The sequence below is a fragment of the Silene latifolia genome, chromosome 11 (assembly GCF_048544455.1).
Source record: "Silene latifolia isolate original U9 population chromosome 11, ASM4854445v1, whole genome shotgun sequence".
NCBI classification, from domain to species: domain Eukaryota; kingdom Viridiplantae; phylum Streptophyta; class Magnoliopsida; order Caryophyllales; family Caryophyllaceae; genus Silene; species Silene latifolia.
The window spans coordinates 19,157,306-19,180,589 of record NC_133536.1 but is presented as its reverse complement, the minus strand read 5'-3'; the positions used below and the strand labels follow the sequence as shown (position 1 = coordinate 19,180,589).

The window sequence follows — 23,284 nt, the reverse complement described above, 5'->3', positions numbered from 1 at the left end:
TCACCAATGTGGGACAAAAGGGAAAAAAGACTATGCAAATAGTAGCCCCTATTTCCAACAATACAACCTAACGAGATAAATGCTAGGTTACAAAAAGATTTGCTCTTCCTAATTTACAGTCAAAGGCTCCTAATTATGTGCTAACTAAATAATACCAAAAACCATATGTGCAGATTTTGTGCTAACTTATTATTCGGTAATATTCGGAGAATATTGCCTCCAATACCCCCCCTCAAGTTGGAGCATGGGAGTCGGAAATGCCCAACTTGTCGAGCAAGGCCTTGAACTGCGGACGACCCAAAGCTTTGGTGAGAATGTCGGCCAATTGAGACTGAGTGTGAATGTAGCATGGTAGTACCACACCATTACGAATATGAGTACGAATAAAATGACAGTCAATCTCAATATGTTTCGTGCGTTCATGATAGACCGGATTGTTAGCAATGTGCATGGCACTTTGATTATCGCAATGCAGTCGAACGGGCTCAGGAAAATGAATACCAATCCCGGCCAGCAGCCCCGTCAACCAAAGGATCTCACATGTGGCGGCGGTCATAGCTCGATATTCGGCTTCAGTGGATGATAAGGAAACTATGGCTTGCTTTTTCGTTTTCCAGGAGATAGGAGAGCCACCCAAACACACGAAATAAGCAGTAATGGAGCGACGAGTGATCGGACAACTAGCATAGGCCGCATCACAATAGGCCTCGAGTTTGAGAGCCGAATCAGCCCGAAAAACAACACCTTGACCTGGATGACCCTTCAAGTAACGAACAACTCGCAAAGCCGCCTCCCATTGAGTAGTAGTCGGTTTTTGCATGAATTGAGAAAGAATATGGACCGAATAGGATATATCGAGTCGAGTAAGAGTCAAGTAAATAAGCTTACCCACCAAACGCCTATACTTGGCGCCATCTTCAAGAAGAGTATCTGTAGCAAGAGCCAATTGATGTTTATCATCCATGGGTACACTCGCAGGTTTACAACCAAGAAGACCTGTCTCAGATATAATAAGCCGAGAGTATATTTCCGTTGACAAACAAATAGACCCTTCGAGCTATGTGCGACCTCAAGTCCCAAAAAATATTTCAATTTGCCCAAATCTTTCATATGAAAGCATTTGTTTAAATATAACTTAAAATTGAAAATAGCATTTCCAGCAATTACTAAATCATCCACATAAACGAGAATATGAATTTCAACTCCATTTTTGCGGAAAGAAAACAAGGAATTATCGGAAGCGCTCATAATAAAACCATAAGAAGATAAATGGGTCTGGGCCTTACCCGAATGGAGGAGAGACGGACCACTTAACAACACAAGGGAGGTTCCATCCTAAAACCAATTGGCAATAGGAGGAGTAGCCCCCTTGGTTATAAAGTGGTACAATCTCTAGAATTTTCTCCGACTGCAAACAAGCTCAGACTAGGTCAAATAAGAGGTACACAAAGCCTCGGCTCCAGCTGGCACACAATGGCCCAGTTAATCATCATACCCAGGTCTTTAGACATGGGCTCTGATACCATATAGAATTTGACAACCATGTATGTGAGTTATAATGTCTGTGTCTTGTATTGCTCAACCAAAGAGTGTATATATACAACCTAACGAGATAAATGCTAGGTTACAAAAAGATTTGCTCTTCCTACTTTACAGTCAAAGGCTCCTAATTATGTGCTAACTAAATAATACCAAAAACCATATGGGCAGATTTTGTGCTAACTTATTATTCGGTAATATTCGGAGTATATTGCCTCCAATAGTAATCATTTTTTAAATTTTAGACAATTGGGTTGATTATTATGTAGTGTTCGGTAGGAAAAAGAGTAATGGACCTGAACCATCCCAATGGCACCCCCGGCCCCCGGGATTAGGAGTAACCCCTTTCTGAAAATTTTGTAAACATAAGGAAAATGTGACTAAACAAATAACAACAAACAGGAATGAATAATCAAGGCCCTCAAAAGCAGTGTAGGATCTTAGTTATGTCGGGAGTGAGCCCAGCCCTCTGATGGTTTATTATTTCAGTACAAAGTTATCAACCGAGTTGATGCAGGAGCACTTGAAGAAAATGAAAATGAAGTCTTGATTAGTCGAAATGTAACTCACATTTCTGAAGGTTTCAAAATGGGCTCAAGTATCGTGAATATGATAGCATGGAGAGGCCAAGGTGACGGGTTGGAGTCCGTTTAAGTCAACACGCCAACCAAGGAGGGTCAAGGTCGGTGCTGATTGAGGTGTTTAAGATTATTAGTTTCCTTATTTTTGCTTTCCTAATTCTAGTCAATAAATTTACGGTAGTATTGTTATTTCCTTATAGTTTCTTTCCTAATCTTAGCAAGATTGTAATAAGGCAAATTGCCATAATATGGGTCGGATTTCCTAATCAGTTTAGGACAAGTTAAGGAAGTTTAGGGAAGGGAGGTCGGTTTCCTTATAGTATAAATAGGGTCTTTTGCATTCAGTTTTATTGATTCAAGTTTAGAGATTAATACAAGTTTTCTTGTTGCTTATTGCTTGCGAGCTTTGAGTGTCTTATTTCTTTCTTGCGAGGGAGAGATTAGAGTGTGGTTGATCCTTGCGAGGTGAGAGTCACAAAAAACCCAGTCGTGTGTGAGTTCGAGTTCCTTGCGAGGGAGGAGAGTTTATTCACGTCATATCCTTTTAATTTTCATTCAAAAACATATAAAAATCAAATAAAAAGTTTAATATTCCGCTGCGTATTATACAACACAAATCGAACAGGCCAACGTACTGTTTAAAACCATAAAATCGACCAGATTTTACATCAATTTGGTTACCAGAGCAAGGTTATTAATTTGTTTCTTAACAAGTTAATCTTGGGAAGTAAGGATGTCGGGAGAGGACGATTCCAGCAAGACAACCGGTGATGGTTCAGGCACACTTCAAGAACAGCTAGATGAGATGAAACAAGCTATGGCCGAGCTAAAATATATGATGAAGAACCTTCCAATAGGACGAGGTAGAGAACGAAGTCCAAGTCGTAGTAGGTCTCGTGGATCATATTCTGATGACGCGGTTTCCAAGTCCAAAAAGGAGAACAAAAACGATGATGATCGAGGTCTAAAACTTGACATACCTGATTTCAATGGAGATTTGGATCCCGAAAAGTTTTTGGATTGGATTAGGCAAGCTGAACGAGTTTTCGAGTACAAGGAATACGATGAGCATAAACAATTCAAGGTAGCTATTCTAAAACTCACTAAATATGCATCATTGTGGTATGAAAACTTGAAAAAACAGAGGAAGCGAGATAAGAAGAGCAAGATTGATACTTGGGAGAAACTTAAGAAGCACCTTATGAGGAGATTCTTGCCAAGGGATTATGAGCAAGAAAATTACCTAAAATTGCAATCTTTATCACAAGAAAATCTGTCCGTGGCCGAGTACATTAAAGAATTCGAAAGGATGATGATTGTTTGTGATCTTGAAGAGAAGGAAGAGCTTAGAGTTGTAAGATTCATCAAGGGTCTAATACCGTCACTTGCATCAAGAGTTGAGGTTCAGATTTACAATGGGTTTGATGATGTGTGTCGTTTGGCTCTAAAATTCGAAAAGCAAGACAAAACAAAGAAATCCTATACCTATTCAAAAGGAGCAAGTTCTGGCTCGAGTTCTTATTCTAAACCAACAACGAGCAAGCAAAAGGAAGTTGTGACAGAAGAAGTAAAGGACAAAGGTAAGGGTGTCGTGGAACCTAAGGGTAGCTCATTAAGACGCTGTTTTAAATGCCAAGGCTATGGTCACATAGCTAATGAATGTCCACAAAAGAGAGCACTTACCGCTTAAGAATTGCGCAACATAGTTCCAAAGATTCGTTCAAACCGAACATCAACGTAACTGTCGATATTGAAGAGGACGAAGAAGAAGGTGTCGCCTATGATGTTGATCCATTGAGTGAAGAGGAGTGTTTGGTAATTCGTAATCTTCATGTGGAAACAACTCCGGTTGAAGCTGAACAAAGGGAGCAAATATTTCACACTCGTTGCAAGGTACATTCTAAAATTTGCAATCTAATCATTGATAGTGGATCATGTACCAATGTTGTGTCAAAGGAGTTAGTTGATGAGCTGAAATTACAAACCAAGAATCATAATAAGCCATATAAATTGCATTGGTTGAATGGGGACAATGGAATACAAGTAAGGAAGCAAGCATTAGTTTCTTTGAGCTTGGGACCTTATAATGATGATATTTGGTGCGACGTGATTCCTATGAGTGCGTGCCATATTCTATTGGGATGACCATGGCAGTTGGATCGAAAGGTTGAACATGATGGAAGAACTAACATATATAGCGTGACCAAGGGCAAAACAACATTCAATTTGAAGCCTTTATCACCTAATAAAATCAAGGAACTGAAATCAAAGAAGGGGAGCTTATTTATGGAAGCTCGTGAGGTTGAAGAGGTTCTAGCTCGTGGAGAACAAGCCTATGTTCTTATGGTTCGTGAATTAGAAGCCAATGGTGAAGGAAGCAGACGTGAAGTTCAAGGACTATTAAAGGAGTTTTGCGATGTATTTCCCGAAGAATTACCGGTTGGATTACCTCCTTTAAGAGGTATTGAACATCAAATTGACTTAATTCCAGGAGCTCAATTACCAAATAAACCAGCCTATCGTTGTAATCCCGAAGAAGCAAAAGAATTACAAAGGCAAGTACAAGAATTAATTGATAGGGGTTATGTTCAAGAAAGTTTGAGTCCTTGTGCCGTACCAGCTCTATTGGTTCCAAAGAAAGATGGGACTTGGAGGATGTGTATTGATAGTAGGGCCGTTAACAATATCACAGTAAAACATCGATTTCCTATGCCGAGGTTGGATGATATGTTAGACGATTTGAGTGGATCACGAGTATTTTCGAAGCTTGATTTACGAAGTGGTTATCATCAAATGAGAATTCGTGAAGGTGACGAATGGAAAACAGCGTTCAAGACTAAGCAAGGGTTGTATGAGTGGCTCGTTATGCCATTTGGTCTTTGCAATGCTCCTAGTTCGTTTATGAGATTGATGAACGAAGTGTTGAGGCCGTTCTTAAACAAGTTTGTGGTGGTGTATCTCGATGATATTCTTATTTATAGCAAGAGCAAGGAGGAACATATTGAACTTCTCCGTGAAGTGTTTAAAATGCTACGAAAACAGAAACTATATGGCAAAATGGAGAAGTGCACGTTCATGGTGTCAAGTGTGGTGTTCCTAGGTTATATTTTTGAATTGGTGAGAATGGTGTGAGCATGGATCCCTTCCAAGGTGGAGGCAATCAAGGCATGGCCGGTTCCTAAATCAACAACTGAGGTTCGTAGTTTCCATGGTTTGGCTTCATTTTATCGAAGGTTTATCGAGAATTTCAGTACAATCATGGCGCCTATAACCGAGTTGACGAAGAAGGGTGAATTTGTATGGACTCCTAGTGCAGAGAAGGCATTCGAAGAGGTAAAATCTAAACTAAGCTCCGCACCTGTTTTAACACTTCCTAATTTTGATAAATTATTCGAAGTTGAGTGTGATGCGAGTGGAGTTGGGATTGGGGCTGTTTTGGTGCAAGATAAACGGCCAGTAGCTTACTTTAGTGAAAACTTGGGTGGTGCGCGATTGAATTCCTCGACTTATGATAAGGAGTTCTATGCAATTGTGAGAGCATTGGATCATTGGGGTCATTATTTGCGACCTAAACCATTTGTGTTACATTCGGATCATGAAGCATTGAAGCATATTCATGGACAACAGAAGTTAAATCAAAGACATGCCAAGTGGGTTGAGTTTCTACAATCTTTTACTTTCTCATCAAAGTATAAGACGGGAGCTTCTAATGTTGTGGCTGATGCGTTGTCTCGAAGACATACTTTATTGATCGAGTTAGATGCAAGAATGCTTGGGTTTGAACATATCAAAGAACTGTACAAATCTGATCCAGAGTTTTCTAAGGAGATTATTGAGCCAACGGGGTTATATACTGTTCAAGACGGTTATTCAAAGGCAATCGATTATGTATTCCCAACGGATCAATTCGAGAGCTTTTGATTCGTGAAGCTCATGGTGGTGCAATAGCTGGACACTTTGGAGTAAACAAGACTAATGATATTTTGAGTGAGCATTTTTATTGGCCAAAGATGAGCAAAGATGTGCAAGAGATCGTGGCTAAGTGTGTGGTGTGTCAAAAGGCAAAGAGTACGTTCAATAAGGGACTTTATACGCCCCTGCCCGTACCTACACAACCGTGGAATGAGGTAAGTATGGACTTTATACTTGGTTTACCTAGAACTCAAAGAGGAAAGGATTTAATTATGGTTGTTGTGGATCGATTTTCAAAGATGGCGCATTTCATCCCATGTCAGAAAACCGATGACGCTACCAATATTGCTGAACTTTATTACAAAGAGATTGTTCGATTACATGGTATTCCACTTACTATTGTGTCAGATCGAGATGTTAAGTTCTTAAGCTACTTTTGGAAGACATTATGGAGATTGGTTGGAACGAAGTTATTATTTAGTACTTCTCATCATCCACAAACAGATGGACAAACCGAGGTGACTAATAGAACTTTGGGAAGCTTGTTACGAGGTTTGGTTAGCAAGAGTACAAAAGATTGGGATGTTAAGTTAGCTCATGCTGAGTTTGCATACAACCGAACGCCGTCAATGACCACGGGAAGATCACCATTCGAAATTGTTTATGGGGTGAATCTGTATCTTCCTATTGATTTGGTTCCTATACCAAAGAAGGATGTGATGAGTTTCGAAGCAAAAGAAAGACAAGATGCATTTCTTCGAGTTTGTGAACAAGTTAAAGCACAAATCGAGAAAGCCAATGCTAGATACAAGGAGAAAGCAAATAAACATCGAAAGCAACCTGTTTTCAGAGTTGGAGACTTAGTATGGTTACACTTAAGGAAGGAACGTTTTCCATCCAAGAGGAAGAATAAATTGATGCCAAGAGCCGATGGACCATTCAAGATACTTGAAAGCTATGGGACTAATGCCTACAAGTTAGAATTGCCGAGTGAGTATGGAGGTGTAAGTGCGACATTCAATGTTGAAGATTTGTCACCGTACTTAGATGACGAAAATTTGAGGTCAAATTCTCAAAAAGAAGGGGAGAATGATGCAGGAGCACTTGAGGCATCGCGGCTACACGACAGAAAGCGATGCTGCCCAGGGGACCGCCGCCCCCCACAAGGTACATCTTGCGCCTATGAGATTTGCATCATGATTGATATGACTCATCCTAAAAGGTTAACACGTTACCGAGTTTTTCTTCTCTTTAGCTGAATTCCCATCTTTTTCGAGGAAAAAGGTAAAGGAAAGACGCTTACTTAGATCAAATCCCTGTTTTCATCAGCTTTGGCTATTCAATGGATTTTTCTACTTAAATAGGATAATTAAGATAAGTCTGGCTTGCTTGCTTGCCCCAAAATAAGGATAATCCTGAACGTAACGTGGCAGCTTTCAAGGTCTCGTCGCTTCGGTGAATCACTTGAGCCCTGATACATTTTCGGTTCTTTGCCCTGCTTTTGCCTTAGCATACGAAATAAGAATATTAAGATGAAAACGTGGATACGTTACGGTATTTGCTTATGCCGTAGAAGCTGACATCAAGCTATTGGCCTTTATCTGCATCTTCTTGACTAAAAAAAAGGGGGGGGGGGGGGGTTCGCTTTGTTTCCGGATTCACCACCTATGCTACTAGGTAATAAGCTTAGGTTCCAAGTGGCTTCCAAGTGAGTCAACCGATTCTGACTTCCTGATAGGTGGGGTGGGGACGGACTTAGGAACGAAGTTTCTTACCCTCCCATCAACACCAGCTGTTTCCTTTGCCTTGTGCTCCTCGGTTAGAACATCACTCAACGAATCACGTTGAAAAACTAATTCTTGGCGTTCCCGCTGTTGCCAGATGAGACATCATCTCGGACTTCCAGGAAGACTTGTGATTTAGAAGTGGTGTAGGTTGGTTATTGATAACAATAAGAGCCGTATGCGATCTGTCCAAAGATAGATGGGAACCCCGGAATGAAAAAGCATAGAAAGGCCCGTCCTTACTCCCCAAGAGCTGAGCGAGAGGAAGGCCTTTTGGTCTGACTTTTGCATTATGAAATTGTGTAGAGTCATGTGCGAACCTCCAGCTAGTTCAGATTCAAACATGACCGCTAGACTAGACTAGAGACTCGAAAATGAAAATGAAGTCTTGATTAGTCGAAATGTAACTCACATTTCTGAAGGTTTCAAAATGGGCTCAAGTATCGTGAATATGATAGCATGGAGAGGCCAAGGTGACGGGTTGGAGTCCGTCTAAGTCAACACGCCAACCAAGGAGGGTCAAGGTCGGTGCTGATGGAGGTGTTTAAGATTATTAGCTTTCTTATTTTTGCTTTCCTAATTCTAGTCAATAAATTTAAGGTAGTATTGTTATTTCCTTATAGTTTCTTTCCTAATCTTAGCAAGATTGTAATAAGGCAAATTGCCATAATATGGGTCGGATTTCCTAATCAGTTTAGGACAAGTTAAGGAAGTTTAGGGAAGGGAGGTCGGTTTCCTTATAGTATAAATAGGGTCTTTTGTATTCAGTTTTATTGATTCAAGTTTAGAGATTAATACAAGTTTTCTTGTTGCTTATTGCTTGCGAGCTTTGAGTGTCTTATTTCTTTCTTGCGAGGGAGAGATTAGAGTGTGGTTGATCCTTGCGAGGTGAGAGTCACAAAAAACCCAGTCGTGTGTGAGTTCGAGTTCCTTGCGAGGGAGGAGAGTTTATTCACGTCATATCCTTTTAATTTTCGTTCAAAAACATATAAAAATCAAATCAAAAGCTTAATATTCCGCTGCGTATTATACAACACAAATCGAACAGGCCAACGTACTGTTTAAAACCATAAAATCGACCATATTTTACATCACGAGTCCTCTTTGGTTCAATGATTGAGTTTCAAATATTCATCCACGAAGTTAATAGTTTAAATCTCAGATCCTCATATGTCATTATAAAAAGGGTATCAAATAAATTGCATTTCATGACTTAAATAAATTTTAGAATATTGTCAGCCTGAAAAAATGAATATTCTCAACTTGGCTGGACATGCAACTCCAAATCTATCACCATAATGGAAATCGATATGCATACACATCATCAAATCTTTGAAGTAAGATATCATGATGAAGTCTTGTATAATTAGTCCTTGGATTTAACCAGACGTAAGAACATTACTAAAGCTACTCAACACTCAAAAAATTCACAACTAAAGAATCAATTAAAACACCCCATTTTCAACCCCTAATATAGAAACCTTACCCATTTTCACATATTTGGCATTCTATTTCTCTGCCATATTTCTTCACGCTATCATTTTCTTATCCCTAATGTTTTTCAATTATTGACTTCTCAATTACCCATTGGAAAATGAGATGGCGCTGTCCAATAGTGATATAATATCGAGTTACCGTACTAGAAAACACGCTCTTATTGATCTGATAAGTTGACCCGGTCCAAACCTGACACTCAAACTCAAGACCCGAACCCAAATAAATTCAAAATAGTTGACCCGAAAATGACCTGAACTCGAAATAATCCAGTCCAACCCTGACGCTTGTAAACCCGAAATTTAACATGTCCGAATTAAACGACCCGAACCCAATTTGATTGACCCGTTTGTTAGGGTAATATCGAGATTCGACACGTAAGATTATCCATTTCAATTAAATTTAAAACTTTTTAAATAATGTGAGAAATAGTCATCATTACTTGCAGCACGGTGCACGAGTTAATGATTCAGTGACTCGATTAACATTCTTTTAGCAGTTTAGGCTACTCTTCTTGTGAATGTATTAATGGACGCGAAATATACGTGATTATGTTTTTCACCAATAAAGGAAATTATTTTTACGAGTGTACGTAGCACTGAATACTATGGTAAATTAATTTTGTTGATTAGTCTTGTTTAAACTACTGGTCAATATTAGTATTAAAATCACATTGATTACAAATTTAATGGCATTAATGAGAGAACAAATGACCATGTGAAACGTAGAGCATAATAATCATTCAATCATGTTATCATTAATTTGAATGTCTTCCCTTGGACAAATTAAACTTTGTAGTTTGTACATAGTACGTACTCCCTCCTATTCAGCCTATATTTCCCCTTTCATTATAATACTCCTCACATATATTAGAGAAAGGGGAATTATAGGCTGAATAGGATTGAGTATGAGATTATGAGTTGGTTAAGTGTTTATTCTATTTACTGTACATTACGATAATTATTTAGATGCGGGATGTCAACTAGTTTAGTTGATAAATAGCAAAGTCTTGAGATATGATACTTAGAATCTAGATTCGAATCCCGTTAGTAACAAAATTATTCTGGTGGCTCCATTTACACAAAAGAAACATTGCGATAATTATTGTGTAACACCGTCTTATAAGTGAGACGATTTTTTATGCATATAACAGTTACTCCATTTGATTAATAGTCATAAATGAATATTTAACCAATAAAAAAACCGTTTGCAATGTAAAACATCTTTATTCAATAACTATTTATGCTTGCTTTACTTTTTAGCAAAAGGGAAAAAAAAAATATTTTGATTCTTCAATGTCGTCCCCTCTCCAATTTCCCTCCAAAAAAATACAATTAACATACAAAGCCCAATGTGCTACAATCGTGGGACCTTCAGCATGCCCTATATAATACTACGAGTATACTAGGAGGCTATGAGCATATGAAGGAGCTAATTGACTTTAGTCAACGCTATTGTAGATTATTTTAATCAATTTGTTAGATTATAAATTCTTTGTACCATAATGAAGATATTGAGGAAAAAAAAAACAGATGCATGTATGTTTGATTTTTAGTGGAAGATAATCATTTGAATCGTTGCTGTCATTTGTAATTAATGAGAATTGTGGATTTTGTTGAATTACCAAAAAGGCTATTTGGTTGTAGATAATCTTTCGTAAAAATGGTAAATAAAGTGGCAAATTAATGAAACTTGCAATTTAGAATCCCGGTGAATAGTTCTCAAAAATTCCAGTGAAGTATTGTACTCCGTATTAGTTTGACAGTATATTTGGCTTTTGCACTTACCAAAGTCCTATGATCCTTGATTACGGAGTAAAATTAAGCTAATAAATTAGTTTCTTCAGTTTTCTCTTGTACATAACTTAAAAGTTGCAAATTAAATTATCTCCGTTTACCTAGATTTCGCTAACCTGAACACGAAAGCTGCAAATTTTGTCTGTTTACCAAGATTTCGCGGACTTGAACACGAAAGCTCCAAATTATATCCGTTTACCTGAATTTCGCCAACTTAAACTTGAAGCTGCAAATTATCTCCGTTTAAGTCGACTCCTAGCTTTATATCAAATCGAAAAAATATAACCGAATATTTGAAAATGTAACATTATTGAATTGAATAGAAAGATTATCTACTTAAAAGTACAACTAAAACCAAAATTGCACAAAAACACAAAATACAAACCGCAAAAACACAAAACACAAATTCATAACCTACAACCTAGCTTACTTTAATCCCACTTAAAGAAAAGGTAAAGCACAGCACGAAAAAAAGAAGAAAAAGCGATATTGATCATCAGCCAAAAAAGCAAAGAGAGAGAGAATTCACAGAAACACAGTCACCACCAGACTAGTTTAGACTATGTCGGACACTATAATCCCTTTTACCCCGCGGTAACTCTTACCTCTCCCTAGTATTCACCACCAACTTTTACCTTGTTCCATCTTTTATATTCAAGCAGCTCTCCTTATAACACGTCACACTAACATGAAAACTATATTTAATTTATGCCTATTATAATATTCTTTGTTTTACCAATAAGGGTTGATACCAATAGTAAAAAGTTCAACTTCTGACTTGATTAGGAATTCGCTTTTCTACTATGTTGAAATTTAACTCCGATGGTAAACAATCAATAACTTTTTTTTTGTTTATATATAAAAAATTGAGTTTTTTTGGCTTAGGAAAACACAAGAGCAAATTCGTTGATACTATATGGGTTTTGATCACAGTCCATAACTTCACAACTCACAAGTATCACCTCAAATAACATTACGAGCTGAGTTGAGCAAGTTGAAATCTGCTCATCCACATTATATTAAGTGAATCCAGATAATGAGTACTATTTATACTGTCATGTCTTTGATAATTGACATGGTAATTGAGCTATGTCACCTAGTGACTACTAATAAGATTGTTCTAATTTAACTAAAAATTTTGAGTTCGTTGACTTGATTATATAATTGCGTTAAAACTAGTAAGGGATTGCTTTATCACTTTAATAGTTGTACCTCACTTGAATCAAGATTAAACCGAATCTATTAACATAAAGAAGATCAGCTAGTCTTGCTATATCTGTCTATAGCTAGAGACGGATCAAATAGTTTGAAAGTGGTGAAATTTTTGGCCCCTACCATCCCACTTGTTGCTTGTCCTATTAAAAATGTGGTATTATATTCGATCCATCTTTAGTTATAGACGGATATATGCCGTTTATAATGAGATTTTGTGAAAAAAAATAGAGACAATGTACTAAAAAATCGAGATAATAAAACGAAAGATGAGACACGATTAACAAGACCAAATTCCATTTAACCTAGACAAAAATAATTACCACAGCCCTGGACCCCACTTAACAAAACTACAAAACACTCCCTTTATTCTCTCTCTCTATTCCTCCAGTCCTTCCTTCACCTTCATCCTCACTCCTCTCCCTCTCACCACCAACACCAAACCTTAACCTTCATCTACACTCACCCTCACCTACCTATCCCTACTCTCTCAAATGCCATCAGATCTCACCCATTAATCCACATTCCACTCACCACATTATTTTATTAATTTAATATTAATTTAATATGGCAAGTGTTTCCTCGGAGGATGACGTGTACGACCGACAAAGCGACAGAAATGGTGGTTACTGTCTCAGTGCTGATGTCAGCGAATCAGAAAGTTCTAGTAGTTTATCTCTTTTCCGTTTCGACGGTGCCGCCGCTGCTTCCACCTCCGTTGCCTCCTCTCCCACCGTCTCCGCCGCCGTAAAAATCGACTTCTCCGCCGCCTCTTTTGCTTTTCCTTCTGTCGGTGGCCGTGACGTTGTTTTCTGGGATGACCCGCATTCTAAACCCGACTCCGATTTATCAGGTTAGTCTTATCACCACATATTCACATGTGTGTCTACAACGTCAATTTAACGTCATTTCATACTCATTCCGTCTTAATCATTTATTTATCTTTTATATTATTCGTGAGGCGAGGAGTATTTTAATTAAAGGTAAAGAATGATGCTGACGGAGGAGTATTTCGGATCTCGTATGATCTTCAACTTTAAAAAAGAAATATTTGAAATTATAATTTTATTGTTAATATCAATTTCCCACAATTTTTGCCGGAGATTTTTCTAGCTGTATATATATTTGGCTAATTTCATGGCTTTTAAAGTTGAATTTTTTATTTCCTTTTTTAGAAATATTTTCTGAGATTTGATTTTTATTTAATTTAAATAGACAAATTCTTGGATAAGATCAGTAAAAACTTTTTATATTAGTGTAAAACCGTCTCAAACGAGACCAATTGATTTAAATTTAGTAATTTATTAACTGGGTTTGTTGTTGTTTATGATTGTAGAAGTAGAAATGATGAAGGAAAAATTTGCGAAATTATTACTGGGTGAAGACATGTCTGGTGGTGGAAAAGGAGTTTGTACTGCACTTGCCATCTCTAATGCCATCACTAATCTTGCTGGTAATTACATAATTATGCTAATTAATTCATTTTTATACGATTTTGACTGTTTTTACTGTTTACTGATGTGTTTGTACTGTTATGTAAAAATGTAGCAAGTGTATTTGGGGAATTATGGAGGTTGGAGCCATTGGCCGCGCAGAGGAAGAAGATGTGGTGCAGGGAAATGGAGTGGTTATTATGTGTGAGTGACTCGATTGTCGAATTAGTTCCGTCAGTGCAACCTTTTCCCGGTGGAGGTACATTTGAGGTGATGGCAACGAGGCCGAGGTCAGATTTGTATGTGAACTTGCCTGCTCTTAAGAAATTGGATGCAATGTTGCTTAGTATGCTGGAAGGGTTTAAGGAGACGGAGTTTTGGTATGTGGATCGAGAGAATGGTGAACAGGATTCAGTTAAGATGGCGATGTGTAGTGGTCGGCCGTCTGTAAGGCAGGAGGATAAGTGGTGGTTACCGTGTCCTAAGGTTCCGACTGGTGGGTTGTCTGAGGACGGGAGGAAGAGGTTGCAGCAATGTAGGGATTGTACTAATCAGATTCTTAAAGCGGCTATGGCTATTAATAGTAGTGTGATTGCTGAGATGGAGATCCCTTGTGTTTATTTGGAGTCGTTGCCTAAGGTTAGAAGCTCATTTCATCATCCACTTTGTTACGAGCATTGGAAATGCCGGATTTTGTGCATGATTATTACTATTTGAGCTAGTGTAGCCGATTACTTGCCATATTAAGTTGGACATCACTTCATCGATGTACAGAATGTGTAGCATTTGCTATGGATGAATGTCGAATGTTTGTGTCGATGGAGGTTGTTGGTTAACTAAAGTAATTGAATTGCAGGGCTGCTTAGATTGGGTGCTTGTTTGCGATAGCTTTAGGTTATAGTAGTATTCACTATTCCAAACTGTCCGACGTTTTGACTCTTGACCACCCAATGTCTACATTTTACAGTCGGATGTCTTGCCTAGTGATGTTAATTTTTAGATGTAATAAATCCGGTTATGTCTCTGTTTAGGCTGGGTTCGACAACTAGGGCAGTAAATCTTTCCGCCCTGAGCACACAGAGTGTTGCCTTATTAAGGTCTTGAAACTTTTGACCGAGTAATGTTTATCATCTGAATTCATCCTCGTTATATGATTGATTTTAGTCAGTTTTGATTTTGTTGTTCCATGCTGCTGGTGCGATATTTAATAATTAGATCTATAAACGTGAGAATATCCACTGATAATACTATTCGATGTTTCCCTTTGTAGAATGGAAAAGATTGTCTGGGAGAGATCATATACCGTTACATAACAGCAGAGCAATTTTCACCAGAGTGTCTTCTCGATTGCATTGACCTGTCTTCAGAACATCATATACTGGAAGTAGCAAATAGGATAGAGGCAGCTGTACATGTCTGGAGATTGAAAGATCAGAGGAGACATTCCAGCAACTCGAGAAGTAGGCGGTCTTCTTGGGGTGGCAAAGTCAAAGGCCTTGTTACAGACAATGACAAAAATCATGTCCTAGCACATCGTGCAGAGACACTTTTGAGGAGTCTGAAGCTTCGCTTCCCTGTCTTGCCCCAGACTGCATTGGACATGAGCAAGATTCAATATAACAAGGTTTCCTTTTGTTTTTATTAATTAATGCTGTTACTTGCTCCATGATTTCCTTCTGAGGGTTATTTAGCACTGGTATATGTCACCATAGATCAACGATGAACTCTTCGGTGATTTAAGTTTTTTCTTTTTCACTTACTGCATATGCACCCCACCCTACCCACCCTTCATTTAATAAGTTGTTTGTTGATTTGATATATCAAGCAGTCTTACACAAGACATACTGTTTGAAATAGGGTATCTTAATTCTGAAAGCAGGAACAAAAAGTCATATGGTGCGGAAATGATTATTTCGCTCTCATGGCATGTGTTAGCTCTATTCTGTACCAATTTTTCTACAACTAACTGAATGGCATTTTCCAATCTACGCAGGACGTTGGACAAGCCATTCTAGAAAGCTACTCAAGGGTAACGGAGAGCTTGGCGTTTAACATTATGGCCAGGATTGATGATCTAATATTTGTCGACGATGCCACCAAGCAATCCACTTCAGAATCCAAATCACTCTTCTCCCGAGGGGGTTTTAACGGTCTACCTATCCAGAAGCGAATGTCACCTAGCCCTTTTTCAATCCACCATACCCCTTACGGTTCCCCATTTGCTACCCCAAGCTTTTGCTTGACTCCTGCTTCTGGAAGTCCCGGCAGAACACTCTCTACCCTCCGTCAGCTCAGCCTTAAACAACCAGAAGACCGTAAAACAGAAAAAGTTCTACCGGAAGACCTCGAGAGGATATGGTCACATCCTGGAACCTAAGTACAAGTAAAGCTACTTCCATATCTGTAAATTCCCTAGCAACAGATCATCTGTGCAGTAAGTCATGTAGTTCAGATAAGTTAGTTTTTTTTATCGTCGATTATCCTAGCTTTTGTAGAGGATTTTGTCCATTCGCGCCATTAGGGCAACTGTTTTTTGCGCTTGTTAATGGAGATACATGCTTATGGTAGGTCTTTTTTTCTGAGTTGGTAAGCTGAGTAGGATGAAAGAGACCTGACACACTCGAGTTGTCGATTTATACTGGTTGCAGAGGGGGTACATCTGTATTGCTTATTACTGTATTAGTTACTAGTAATATTTATCGACCTGCCCCAATGCACAGCTAATATAGTTCTCGAATTGATTGTACTCCGTATCAGAATGACTCGTTTCAAGTATATATGTTAATTTATCGAGATTGTCATGGTATGATTATGACGTTCACGAGTTACATATGTGTTTAATTTCCCCTGCATATTAGCTCTAATATTTATTACTCTTCAGCCCCCCTTCCCTATTTAGTTTTAATGTCGTGGGCCTCGGCCCTCGGGACCATAGCTGTACAGGTACTGGACCCTCTACCAATTTATGATGGTGGCCGAATTTTTTGTTGAAATGGATATATACAAGGAATTACCGACGGGTTTAGAAATGAAGTTACGAGTATCGACTCTAAATGGTACATGAACAACAAAGATCATATATATAGTAATGTCGAGAATGAAAACCATGACATTCAATTGATGAAAAAAACTTGAATAAGGAAACAAGATGTTTCCTAATTGACTCACAGGAAACGAGTATATAGACGATTAGAGCGCGGGAATAACCCGTCCCCTGCTTGTAAGATGCAACATCAGAAATGAAAAATGCTAAGAGCTGTAAACTAGCATGTAAAGCTAACAACTTCTAGTGCACTACTACTACTACTACTACTACTACTACTACTACTACTGCTGCTGCTATTGAAAGCGGCGTCAGCTTTGCTTCTCCCAGATGCAATAATCAGTCCCATACGCAGCAATCCGGAAATTTGAAGGAATAGCATTCCTGACATCATACCGCGATCCAAGCTTCACAAGCACTCTTACGTCTATCATAGCTAAGTACAGATCTGCTTCTGCTGTCATTATATTAACCACACTCGCTTCGCAGATTCCGTTTCTTGTTCTCACTGATGATAGTCTTATTATCTCTTCCTTTAATCCCCACTCGAAGAAATGATCATAAAACTGCAAAACAAGAACATAAAACTTTTGTGTTAACCTACACGATTACGAGTTTCAGATTATAATCATGGGTTATGTTATGAAGAATGACTTACAATAGTTGGAGTTCCGGGATGGGTAAGAATATAAGCATAACCAAGCATAACTTTATCAGAAGGAAAAGACCATAACTTCTGAGTCGAACCAGAATCATGATTATCAATAAAAGTAACAGCATTTTTCGGCATAATCCCAATCAATCCACTCGGCCGTCCATAAGTGTCCTTCATCCGCCACCATTCTCCCAAAACCGCAGCATGAAGAATCCCTTTAGTCGTAAAATCAAAAGCCGAAACAACCCCTCCACCAGCAGCTTGAACCCACCTAGCCAACTCATTCCTATGAGCATCTTGATTATAAATCGGCGCCCCATTAACATTAACAACCGAGTCCCATAACTCCCCTACCGCAAAACACGGCCTCGTCCGGTCCATATACATTTTGGTTATATACGGCGCGTACCCTTTGACAAAGTCAAACCTCCACCCGTCAAAACCAACTTCGTTTTTGAGCCAGAGCATCCACTGGGTGAGCTCATATTGGACTGTGGGGTGAAGGTGGTCGATATCAGGTGCTGCAGCGTAGTCGTCCCCGGTGTCCATGTGGGTGGAGGTGGCGTCAGCGTAAGGCTTGTCGTTCTTACAAATGGCCCATGGGCCCCAGTCGAGACGAGTGTCGGGAGTTCCGCCTTCGAAGATGCAGTATATTCCTCTGGAGTCCTTAAAATCAGCGGTTCTGTGGTTTATGACTATGTCTGCTACGGTTCTGATCCCTCTGCTATGGAATGTTGCGATTAATGTTGTTAATTGGACTTTGTTTCCGTATCGTGATGCGTCTAGGTCGTATAATCTTCCCGGGAGATATCCTATACAAACAAAAAACAAAAATAAAGATGTTAGGCCTTGTTCCGGTCCCAGCAGATGAGATTTTCGAAATTTTTAGTTAAATTTGTAGCCTTGACGAAGAGCAACTACGCAAGGCCAGGTAATTAAAGAGAAATGGGTTACCTTGAGGCGAAACAGAGTGGCTAGGTGGGGGAAGCCATACATGAGTTATTCCGGCACGAGCCAAGTCATCAACTGATTTCTGTAAGAAGTTGTATAAGCCTCCTTGCTTGTTCCATGATTCCCAATTGAAACCCTTTTATTATAATTTTGGTGTAACATAAATAGCAAAAGTTAGTATCCGTTTTCAATAAATAACGCAATTTATAGTGTTGTGAGATTTTGTTTAATTGTCGTGAATATAAATAAGAATATCTAATTTTTATAATTTTTATAATGTACGGAGTCTTTTTAATGATATAGAGATTGCAATATGAATTGATACTCCCTCCCAGTTACTATATTGTTCCCATTTGATATGGGCACAATACTTAAGGAAAAATATTAAAATAGGAGTAAAAAAGTTGTGTGGGGTTGGTGATAGAAGAGATGAATGAATTATTAGTAATTAAATAAAGAATTGTGAGACCAAAACATAAAGGAAAGTAATAAAATATGAGTAAAAGAGTTGTGTGGGGTTTGGTGATAGGAGAGAGGAATGAATAAAATAAGAGTAAAAGTTCCTAAAAATAGAAAGAGGAATATTAGTTGAATAATCCATTTTGGAAAAGAGAGAACATTATAGTGACTGGGAGGGAGTATATGTCTAAAAGCAAATTTAATGTTTGGATATAAATTCAGAAAGTATTTTAAAAAGTTATGTATAATTTTTTTTTTTCAATTAAAGATTGGTCGTGGTAAGTTATACTTGACATGCAACTATGCAACATAACTAAGGGAATTCATGTGCAACAAAAAAAAACATAACTTAACATGGATAACAAAAGTCGGGGAGAAAAAAAATAAAGTAATTCGCGATATACCAAGCTATCTTTTATAGAAGTCATATCATTTATTATCTATATTGATGGTCTTTCCTTCAAAATAAAGAGCACATTTTAAAATTATACTCGTAACAAAGACTTGGCACCGTATTGATTAACACAGAGTATATATATGTTTTTCTTACGAAGATAGGTCAAAATAACCTAGCCAAGGCGTATTATTGCATAGCAAATGGAAACTAGTAGCAAGGATAAAGTGACAAGTCATTACGGCGGTACAGTTAGGATTTTAACTTAAAAGGAGGAAAAATTTTAGCTGGAGCAAATGAGAAATAATACAAAATGAACTTAAAAAAAATCAAAATTTTAACTAAATTTTTTAAAATTACTATTGTTTATAAGGGTGAGCGCCTCTCCTAACCCGTTTCTAATTCCACTATGAATCGTGAAATGTTTCAATGGACAATATTATAGTGTAGTGGTTGACTTACTTGAAATAAGAGAGTAGGAGCAACAAAGTTGGTGAGGAGAGAAAAGGATAGAAAAAGGTAGGAAAGAGTGAAAAGATTGAAACACTTCATTTTAGATTGGAGATTGAATATTGTAGAAAATAGAAGACTTGGTTGACAAGGTACAAGTTTGCATGAAATTGACGTCCAATGTTGCGGGTATTTATAGCGTGTCAAAACGGGAAGATAAACTCGAGAACGAACTTACATAATCCGATAATCTTTCAGTTGCCGCAATGCTTGACAAATCACATTTTTTCTTGCTTAACGGTTGCACCCTAATAAAACCTCTCGTTGGGGTAACACCAGCTTACTTAAATGAGATTGTGGGCGACTGTTTTGTTGCATGTCAAGTTATTTTCTAAGAGTTATGACTTTTGAGGTACTAACTACTACGGAGTATATGTTATTCCTTATAACCCAAATTCTATTTTAAGATGGTTATATTCGTCTTAAATTTAAGTCTTAACTATACATTTTAGTGACAGAGCCATGATTTGAGTCTGGATTCGAGTTAGGTAGGACAGTTAAAACGATACTTCTATATGTAAAGAATTTAAAGAATTGATAATTGATACATAATTACATTGAAATAGTTACAATATATAGATAGGAATACAAAATGTGAACATTAGTATGAACGTATAAACATATTCCTATACTATACAAGATTTGTGCTTGATATGGGTTGGGGAGTGATTAAAGGGATTGATTAAGGATATGATTATGATATAATCATTCCTTAATTGTAGTAGATTGGTGGGGCTTGTGATATACTTTTGATACGCTCCAGCAATATGGATAGTCGGAGAATTAGTCCGATCTTGGATATAAGCAATGAGTAGAGCGGCTTGGGAAGAGGTTTCGTGAACGAATCTGCTAACTGATCATCACCATTTATGTGTTGGACTCGTATAACACCGAGGTTAACTTGCTCTCTAACGAAGTGAAATGCGAGTGCTAGATGTTTCATTCTTGAGTGGAAAACAGGATTAGTGGAGTAGTTTGCAGCACCCAAGTCACGGTTGCTCGCCAGACTGTGTACATGGCCACAGATCAACAAGGGTTCTTTCCAGCGCATTTTTTTCTCACTCATGCTCATCCCGGAAACCTTCCCAGGAGGTCACCCATTCTAAGACTACTCTCAGCCAAGCACGCTTAGCTGTGGAGTTCTTTTGTATGGATAACCAGAAAAGAAAGTGCACTTTGTTGATATGAGTAGTACTTTCAATCCTTTTAAACACTAGTTATATTTTATGCCTATCAATTGACCTTTTCAAGAGGGTACCCCACCCGAATAACGTTTTCGGTTCAGTGGAGTATTATAATTAATATCGGTCGGCGATGACACGAAATTCGGCTTCGATTGATGAGTGGGACATGGGTCGTTGCTTTTTGGAAGACCATGATTTAAGATTTTTGCCAATAAAAACAAAGTAACCTGTTGTCGAAATATAGTCATCTTTGTCCCCAACCCAATCTGCGTCACAATATGCGCGAAGGTTAAAAGGTGTATCTTTGAGAAAGGTAATGCCGAGATGAATTGTACCACCGAGGTAGGTGTTGGGGAGTTTTTGAGACGAAGCTCATGTTGAATGAGTTTCTCGTGTAGGGCTTCAAACGAAATGGATGTGTCACGGGAACGAACGGATTCAATAACAGGACGATATTTGTTATAGTTTAGGCCATTGAGAATCTTGGCGGTGATATCGTCAACATCCATTGGGTGTTCTAATTGGGCAAGAGCATTAGTACACGACTTGATGGCGCAATCATGTAGTCTGTGATTGACATATCGTCGGTATGAGAGTTTTTTCAAGACAATCCTTGATTTGGTGTCGTTGTCCTCGTGAGAAATTAGCGAAGTGTAATACCACAGGTTTCCGACCATGGGATACTCGGTCGAGTAGGGCTTACTCAACCGAGTAGGCTGTCGGGTGTGCTGAGGTTGGGTTCCACAGTGTCAGTACTCAACCGAGCGGGTTGGTACTCGGTCAAGTAGGGCGTACTTGAGCTACCGAGTAACCGGTTTTACGGGTGAAATTCCGCGGTTTTGATTAAAACGATTGGAGAAGTATATAAAGGCGTGTACTAGTTCCTTAATCTTTTCGTAATCATTTCTCTTAAACCTAAACTACGTGCAACCTTCTCCAATAATCTTAATCACATCCAAGGCTAGATTCGTTCAATTTGAGTGTTTTACATCCCTTGTCCGCGTTGATTTCATTGGTAAGTATCGTACTTTTATTGTTGTCGTTTTGTATAGTTGGTAAACCCTAATTGGATGAATTGGGAGTTTAGGGTAGATTTTGATTGTATGATATGGTTATAGGTGACGAGTTCGTAGTGGAGCCTCTCTGAGTTGATTGTTGTGATTTGCTGGGATCGCAAAAAAGTAGGGTTTCCCGTACTCAGTTGTCTGTGTAACTGGTTAAGTTGTTTGTGATTAATTGTTGGCATGTTACCTTTTTGATTGAGTTTGATGGAGGTTGATTTGGATTATACTGTTGGTTGGTTGTTGTTGTGGGACCATGTCGGGAGATGGTTCCAACCTCATGTTTTCCCCTTGTGACTCCTGTCACAAAGGGGGATGTACACATTAAGGAGTTGGGTTCGCTCGTTGCGATGAGCGGGGCTTAGTTGGTACGGCTGCGGTCCCCACTGGCGGTGTGGGTTACCTATTGCGATGAGTAACCTAGCAGGACAACACATTTTAGTGTGTAGTCAGTTATTGGTGATAGTTGGAGTTGGAGTATTGGTTGATTGTGTTGTTTGTAATTGTTTCCGATGCGTATGCTTAATTTGGTTATACAGTTGACTGACCCCTTTTTATGGTTTCCAATATGTGATGATCCATTCGGGGATGGTGAGTAGTTGACTTAGCAGGTGATGGATGTTGAGATAGCTGCCCATCACTTGTTGCATCGTTTAGCTGTAGCTGAGTTTAGTTTCATGACTTTTGGTTTTGGTTGTATCGTTTTGGAGTTTTAAGACTTGTAACCTTTTCTTTTTAGTTGTTTTAATAAATGTTGTTTCATTATGGTTTTTATGATGCATACTACCCCCGGTAACCGAGATGGTAGCACTCTTATAAGCTAAGGTGGTCTTTTATAAGGTACTTTGGTATATGGGGTGTTATACGAAGGTCCTGGAGAGTGTGGACGAGGCATCGTGGGATGTTTGGTCATTCGTAATTAGGGCAACAATCAGAGGGGCAAGTGTTCCCGCTTGTGCACCGAGGATCAATTGATTTTGTGGGTACCATGTGGTGTATGCGGGGTTGGGTTGAATGGTGAGTTTAGTTTCTGGTGGGGTGGGTTCGATGATGGTGGTTTTTGGCGGGACTGCAGTGGATCCATCTAGGAAAGATAAAAGGGCTAGGCCGTTCATAATCACTCGGATTTGGAACCTCCATTGACGGAATGTAATGGAGTCCTTGAGTTGAATGCAATTGGTAAAGGTGACGATGGTAAGAGGGTTGATGGGTTCGATGACATTAGCGAGTTGTAATTGTCCTGCCATTGAAACGGTTGGTCAGATCGTGTTCTTGA

General features: G+C 38.6%; 4 protein-coding genes across 4 annotated transcripts; 2 read left to right on the top strand and 2 right to left on the bottom strand.

Moving 5' to 3' along the window:
• Nucleotides 1-232: 232 nt before the first annotated feature.
• Nucleotides 233-964, bottom strand: LOC141613045 (secreted RxLR effector protein 161-like). The gene has a single exon (XM_074431779.1). The coding sequence runs from the start codon at nucleotides 962-964 to the stop codon at nucleotides 233-235; it is 732 nt and encodes a 243-aa protein (XP_074287880.1).
• Nucleotides 965-2,853: 1,889 nt separating this feature from the next.
• Nucleotides 2,854-5,252, top strand: LOC141613044 (uncharacterized). Its single transcript, XM_074431778.1, has 3 exons — nucleotides 2,854-3,700; nucleotides 3,793-4,163; nucleotides 4,275-5,252. Exons 1-3 carry the CDS (start codon nucleotides 2,854-2,856, stop codon nucleotides 5,250-5,252), a joined length of 2,196 nt encoding a protein of 731 aa, XP_074287879.1.
• A 7,436-nt stretch (nucleotides 5,253-12,688) lies between these two features.
• Nucleotides 12,689-16,557, top strand: LOC141611288 (rop guanine nucleotide exchange factor 1-like). The gene is made up of 5 exons (XM_074429796.1): nucleotides 12,689-13,171; nucleotides 13,655-13,771; nucleotides 13,867-14,390; nucleotides 15,022-15,375; nucleotides 15,745-16,557. The coding sequence occupies exons 1-5, from the start codon at nucleotides 12,886-12,888 to the stop codon at nucleotides 16,126-16,128; spliced, it is 1,665 nt and encodes a 554-aa protein (XP_074285897.1). The 5' UTR covers nucleotides 12,689-12,885; the 3' UTR covers nucleotides 16,129-16,557.
• A 248-nt stretch (nucleotides 16,558-16,805) lies between these two features.
• LOC141612768 (alpha-amylase-like) lies at nucleotides 16,806-19,864 on the bottom strand. The gene is made up of 4 exons (XM_074431527.1): nucleotides 19,716-19,864; nucleotides 18,404-18,536; nucleotides 17,453-18,261; nucleotides 16,806-17,360 (listed from the first exon to the last, which is right to left on the bottom strand). Exons 1-4 carry the CDS (start codon nucleotides 19,803-19,805, stop codon nucleotides 17,106-17,108), a joined length of 1,287 nt encoding a protein of 428 aa, XP_074287628.1. The 5' UTR covers nucleotides 19,806-19,864; the 3' UTR covers nucleotides 16,806-17,105.
• Nucleotides 19,865-23,284: the final 3,420 nt, after the last annotated feature.

What these genes read in the sequence shown, in the direction of transcription:
- LOC141613045 (XM_074431779.1), bottom strand. Translation starts at nt 964, where the DNA reads ATGGATGATAAACATCAATTGGCTCTTGCTACAGATACTCTTCTTGAA.
- LOC141613044 (XM_074431778.1), top strand. Translation starts at nt 2,854, where the DNA reads ATGTCGGGAGAGGACGATTCCAGCAAGACAACCGGTGATGGTTCAGGC. An exon ending in AGAAGAAGTAAAGGACAAAG is followed by an intron (nt 3,701 to 3,792) that starts GTAAGGGTGTCG and finishes TGTCCACAAAAG; the next exon opens with AGAGCACTTACCGCTTAAGA. An exon ending in ATGGGGACAATGGAATACAA is followed by an intron (nt 4,164 to 4,274) that starts GTAAGGAAGCAA and finishes TGACCATGGCAG; the next exon opens with TTGGATCGAAAGGTTGAACA.
- LOC141612768 (XM_074431527.1), bottom strand. Translation starts at nt 19,805, where the DNA reads ATGAAGTGTTTCAATCTTTTCACTCTTTCCTACCTTTTTCTATCCTTT. An exon ending in CTCCTACTCTCTTATTTCAA is followed by an intron (nt 18,537 to 19,715) that starts GTAAGTCAACCA and finishes TTATAATAAAAG; the next exon opens with GGTTTCAATTGGGAATCATG. An exon ending in CCACTCTGTTTCGCCTCAAG is followed by an intron (nt 18,262 to 18,403) that starts GTAACCCATTTC and finishes TTGTTTGTATAG; the next exon opens with GATATCTCCCGGGAAGATTA.
- LOC141611288 (XM_074429796.1), top strand. Translation starts at nt 12,886, where the DNA reads ATGGCAAGTGTTTCCTCGGAGGATGACGTGTACGACCGACAAAGCGAC. An exon ending in ACCCGACTCCGATTTATCAG is followed by an intron (nt 13,172 to 13,654) that starts GTTAGTCTTATC and finishes TTATGATTGTAG; the next exon opens with AAGTAGAAATGATGAAGGAA. An exon ending in TGCCATCACTAATCTTGCTG is followed by an intron (nt 13,772 to 13,866) that starts GTAATTACATAA and finishes GTAAAAATGTAG; the next exon opens with CAAGTGTATTTGGGGAATTA.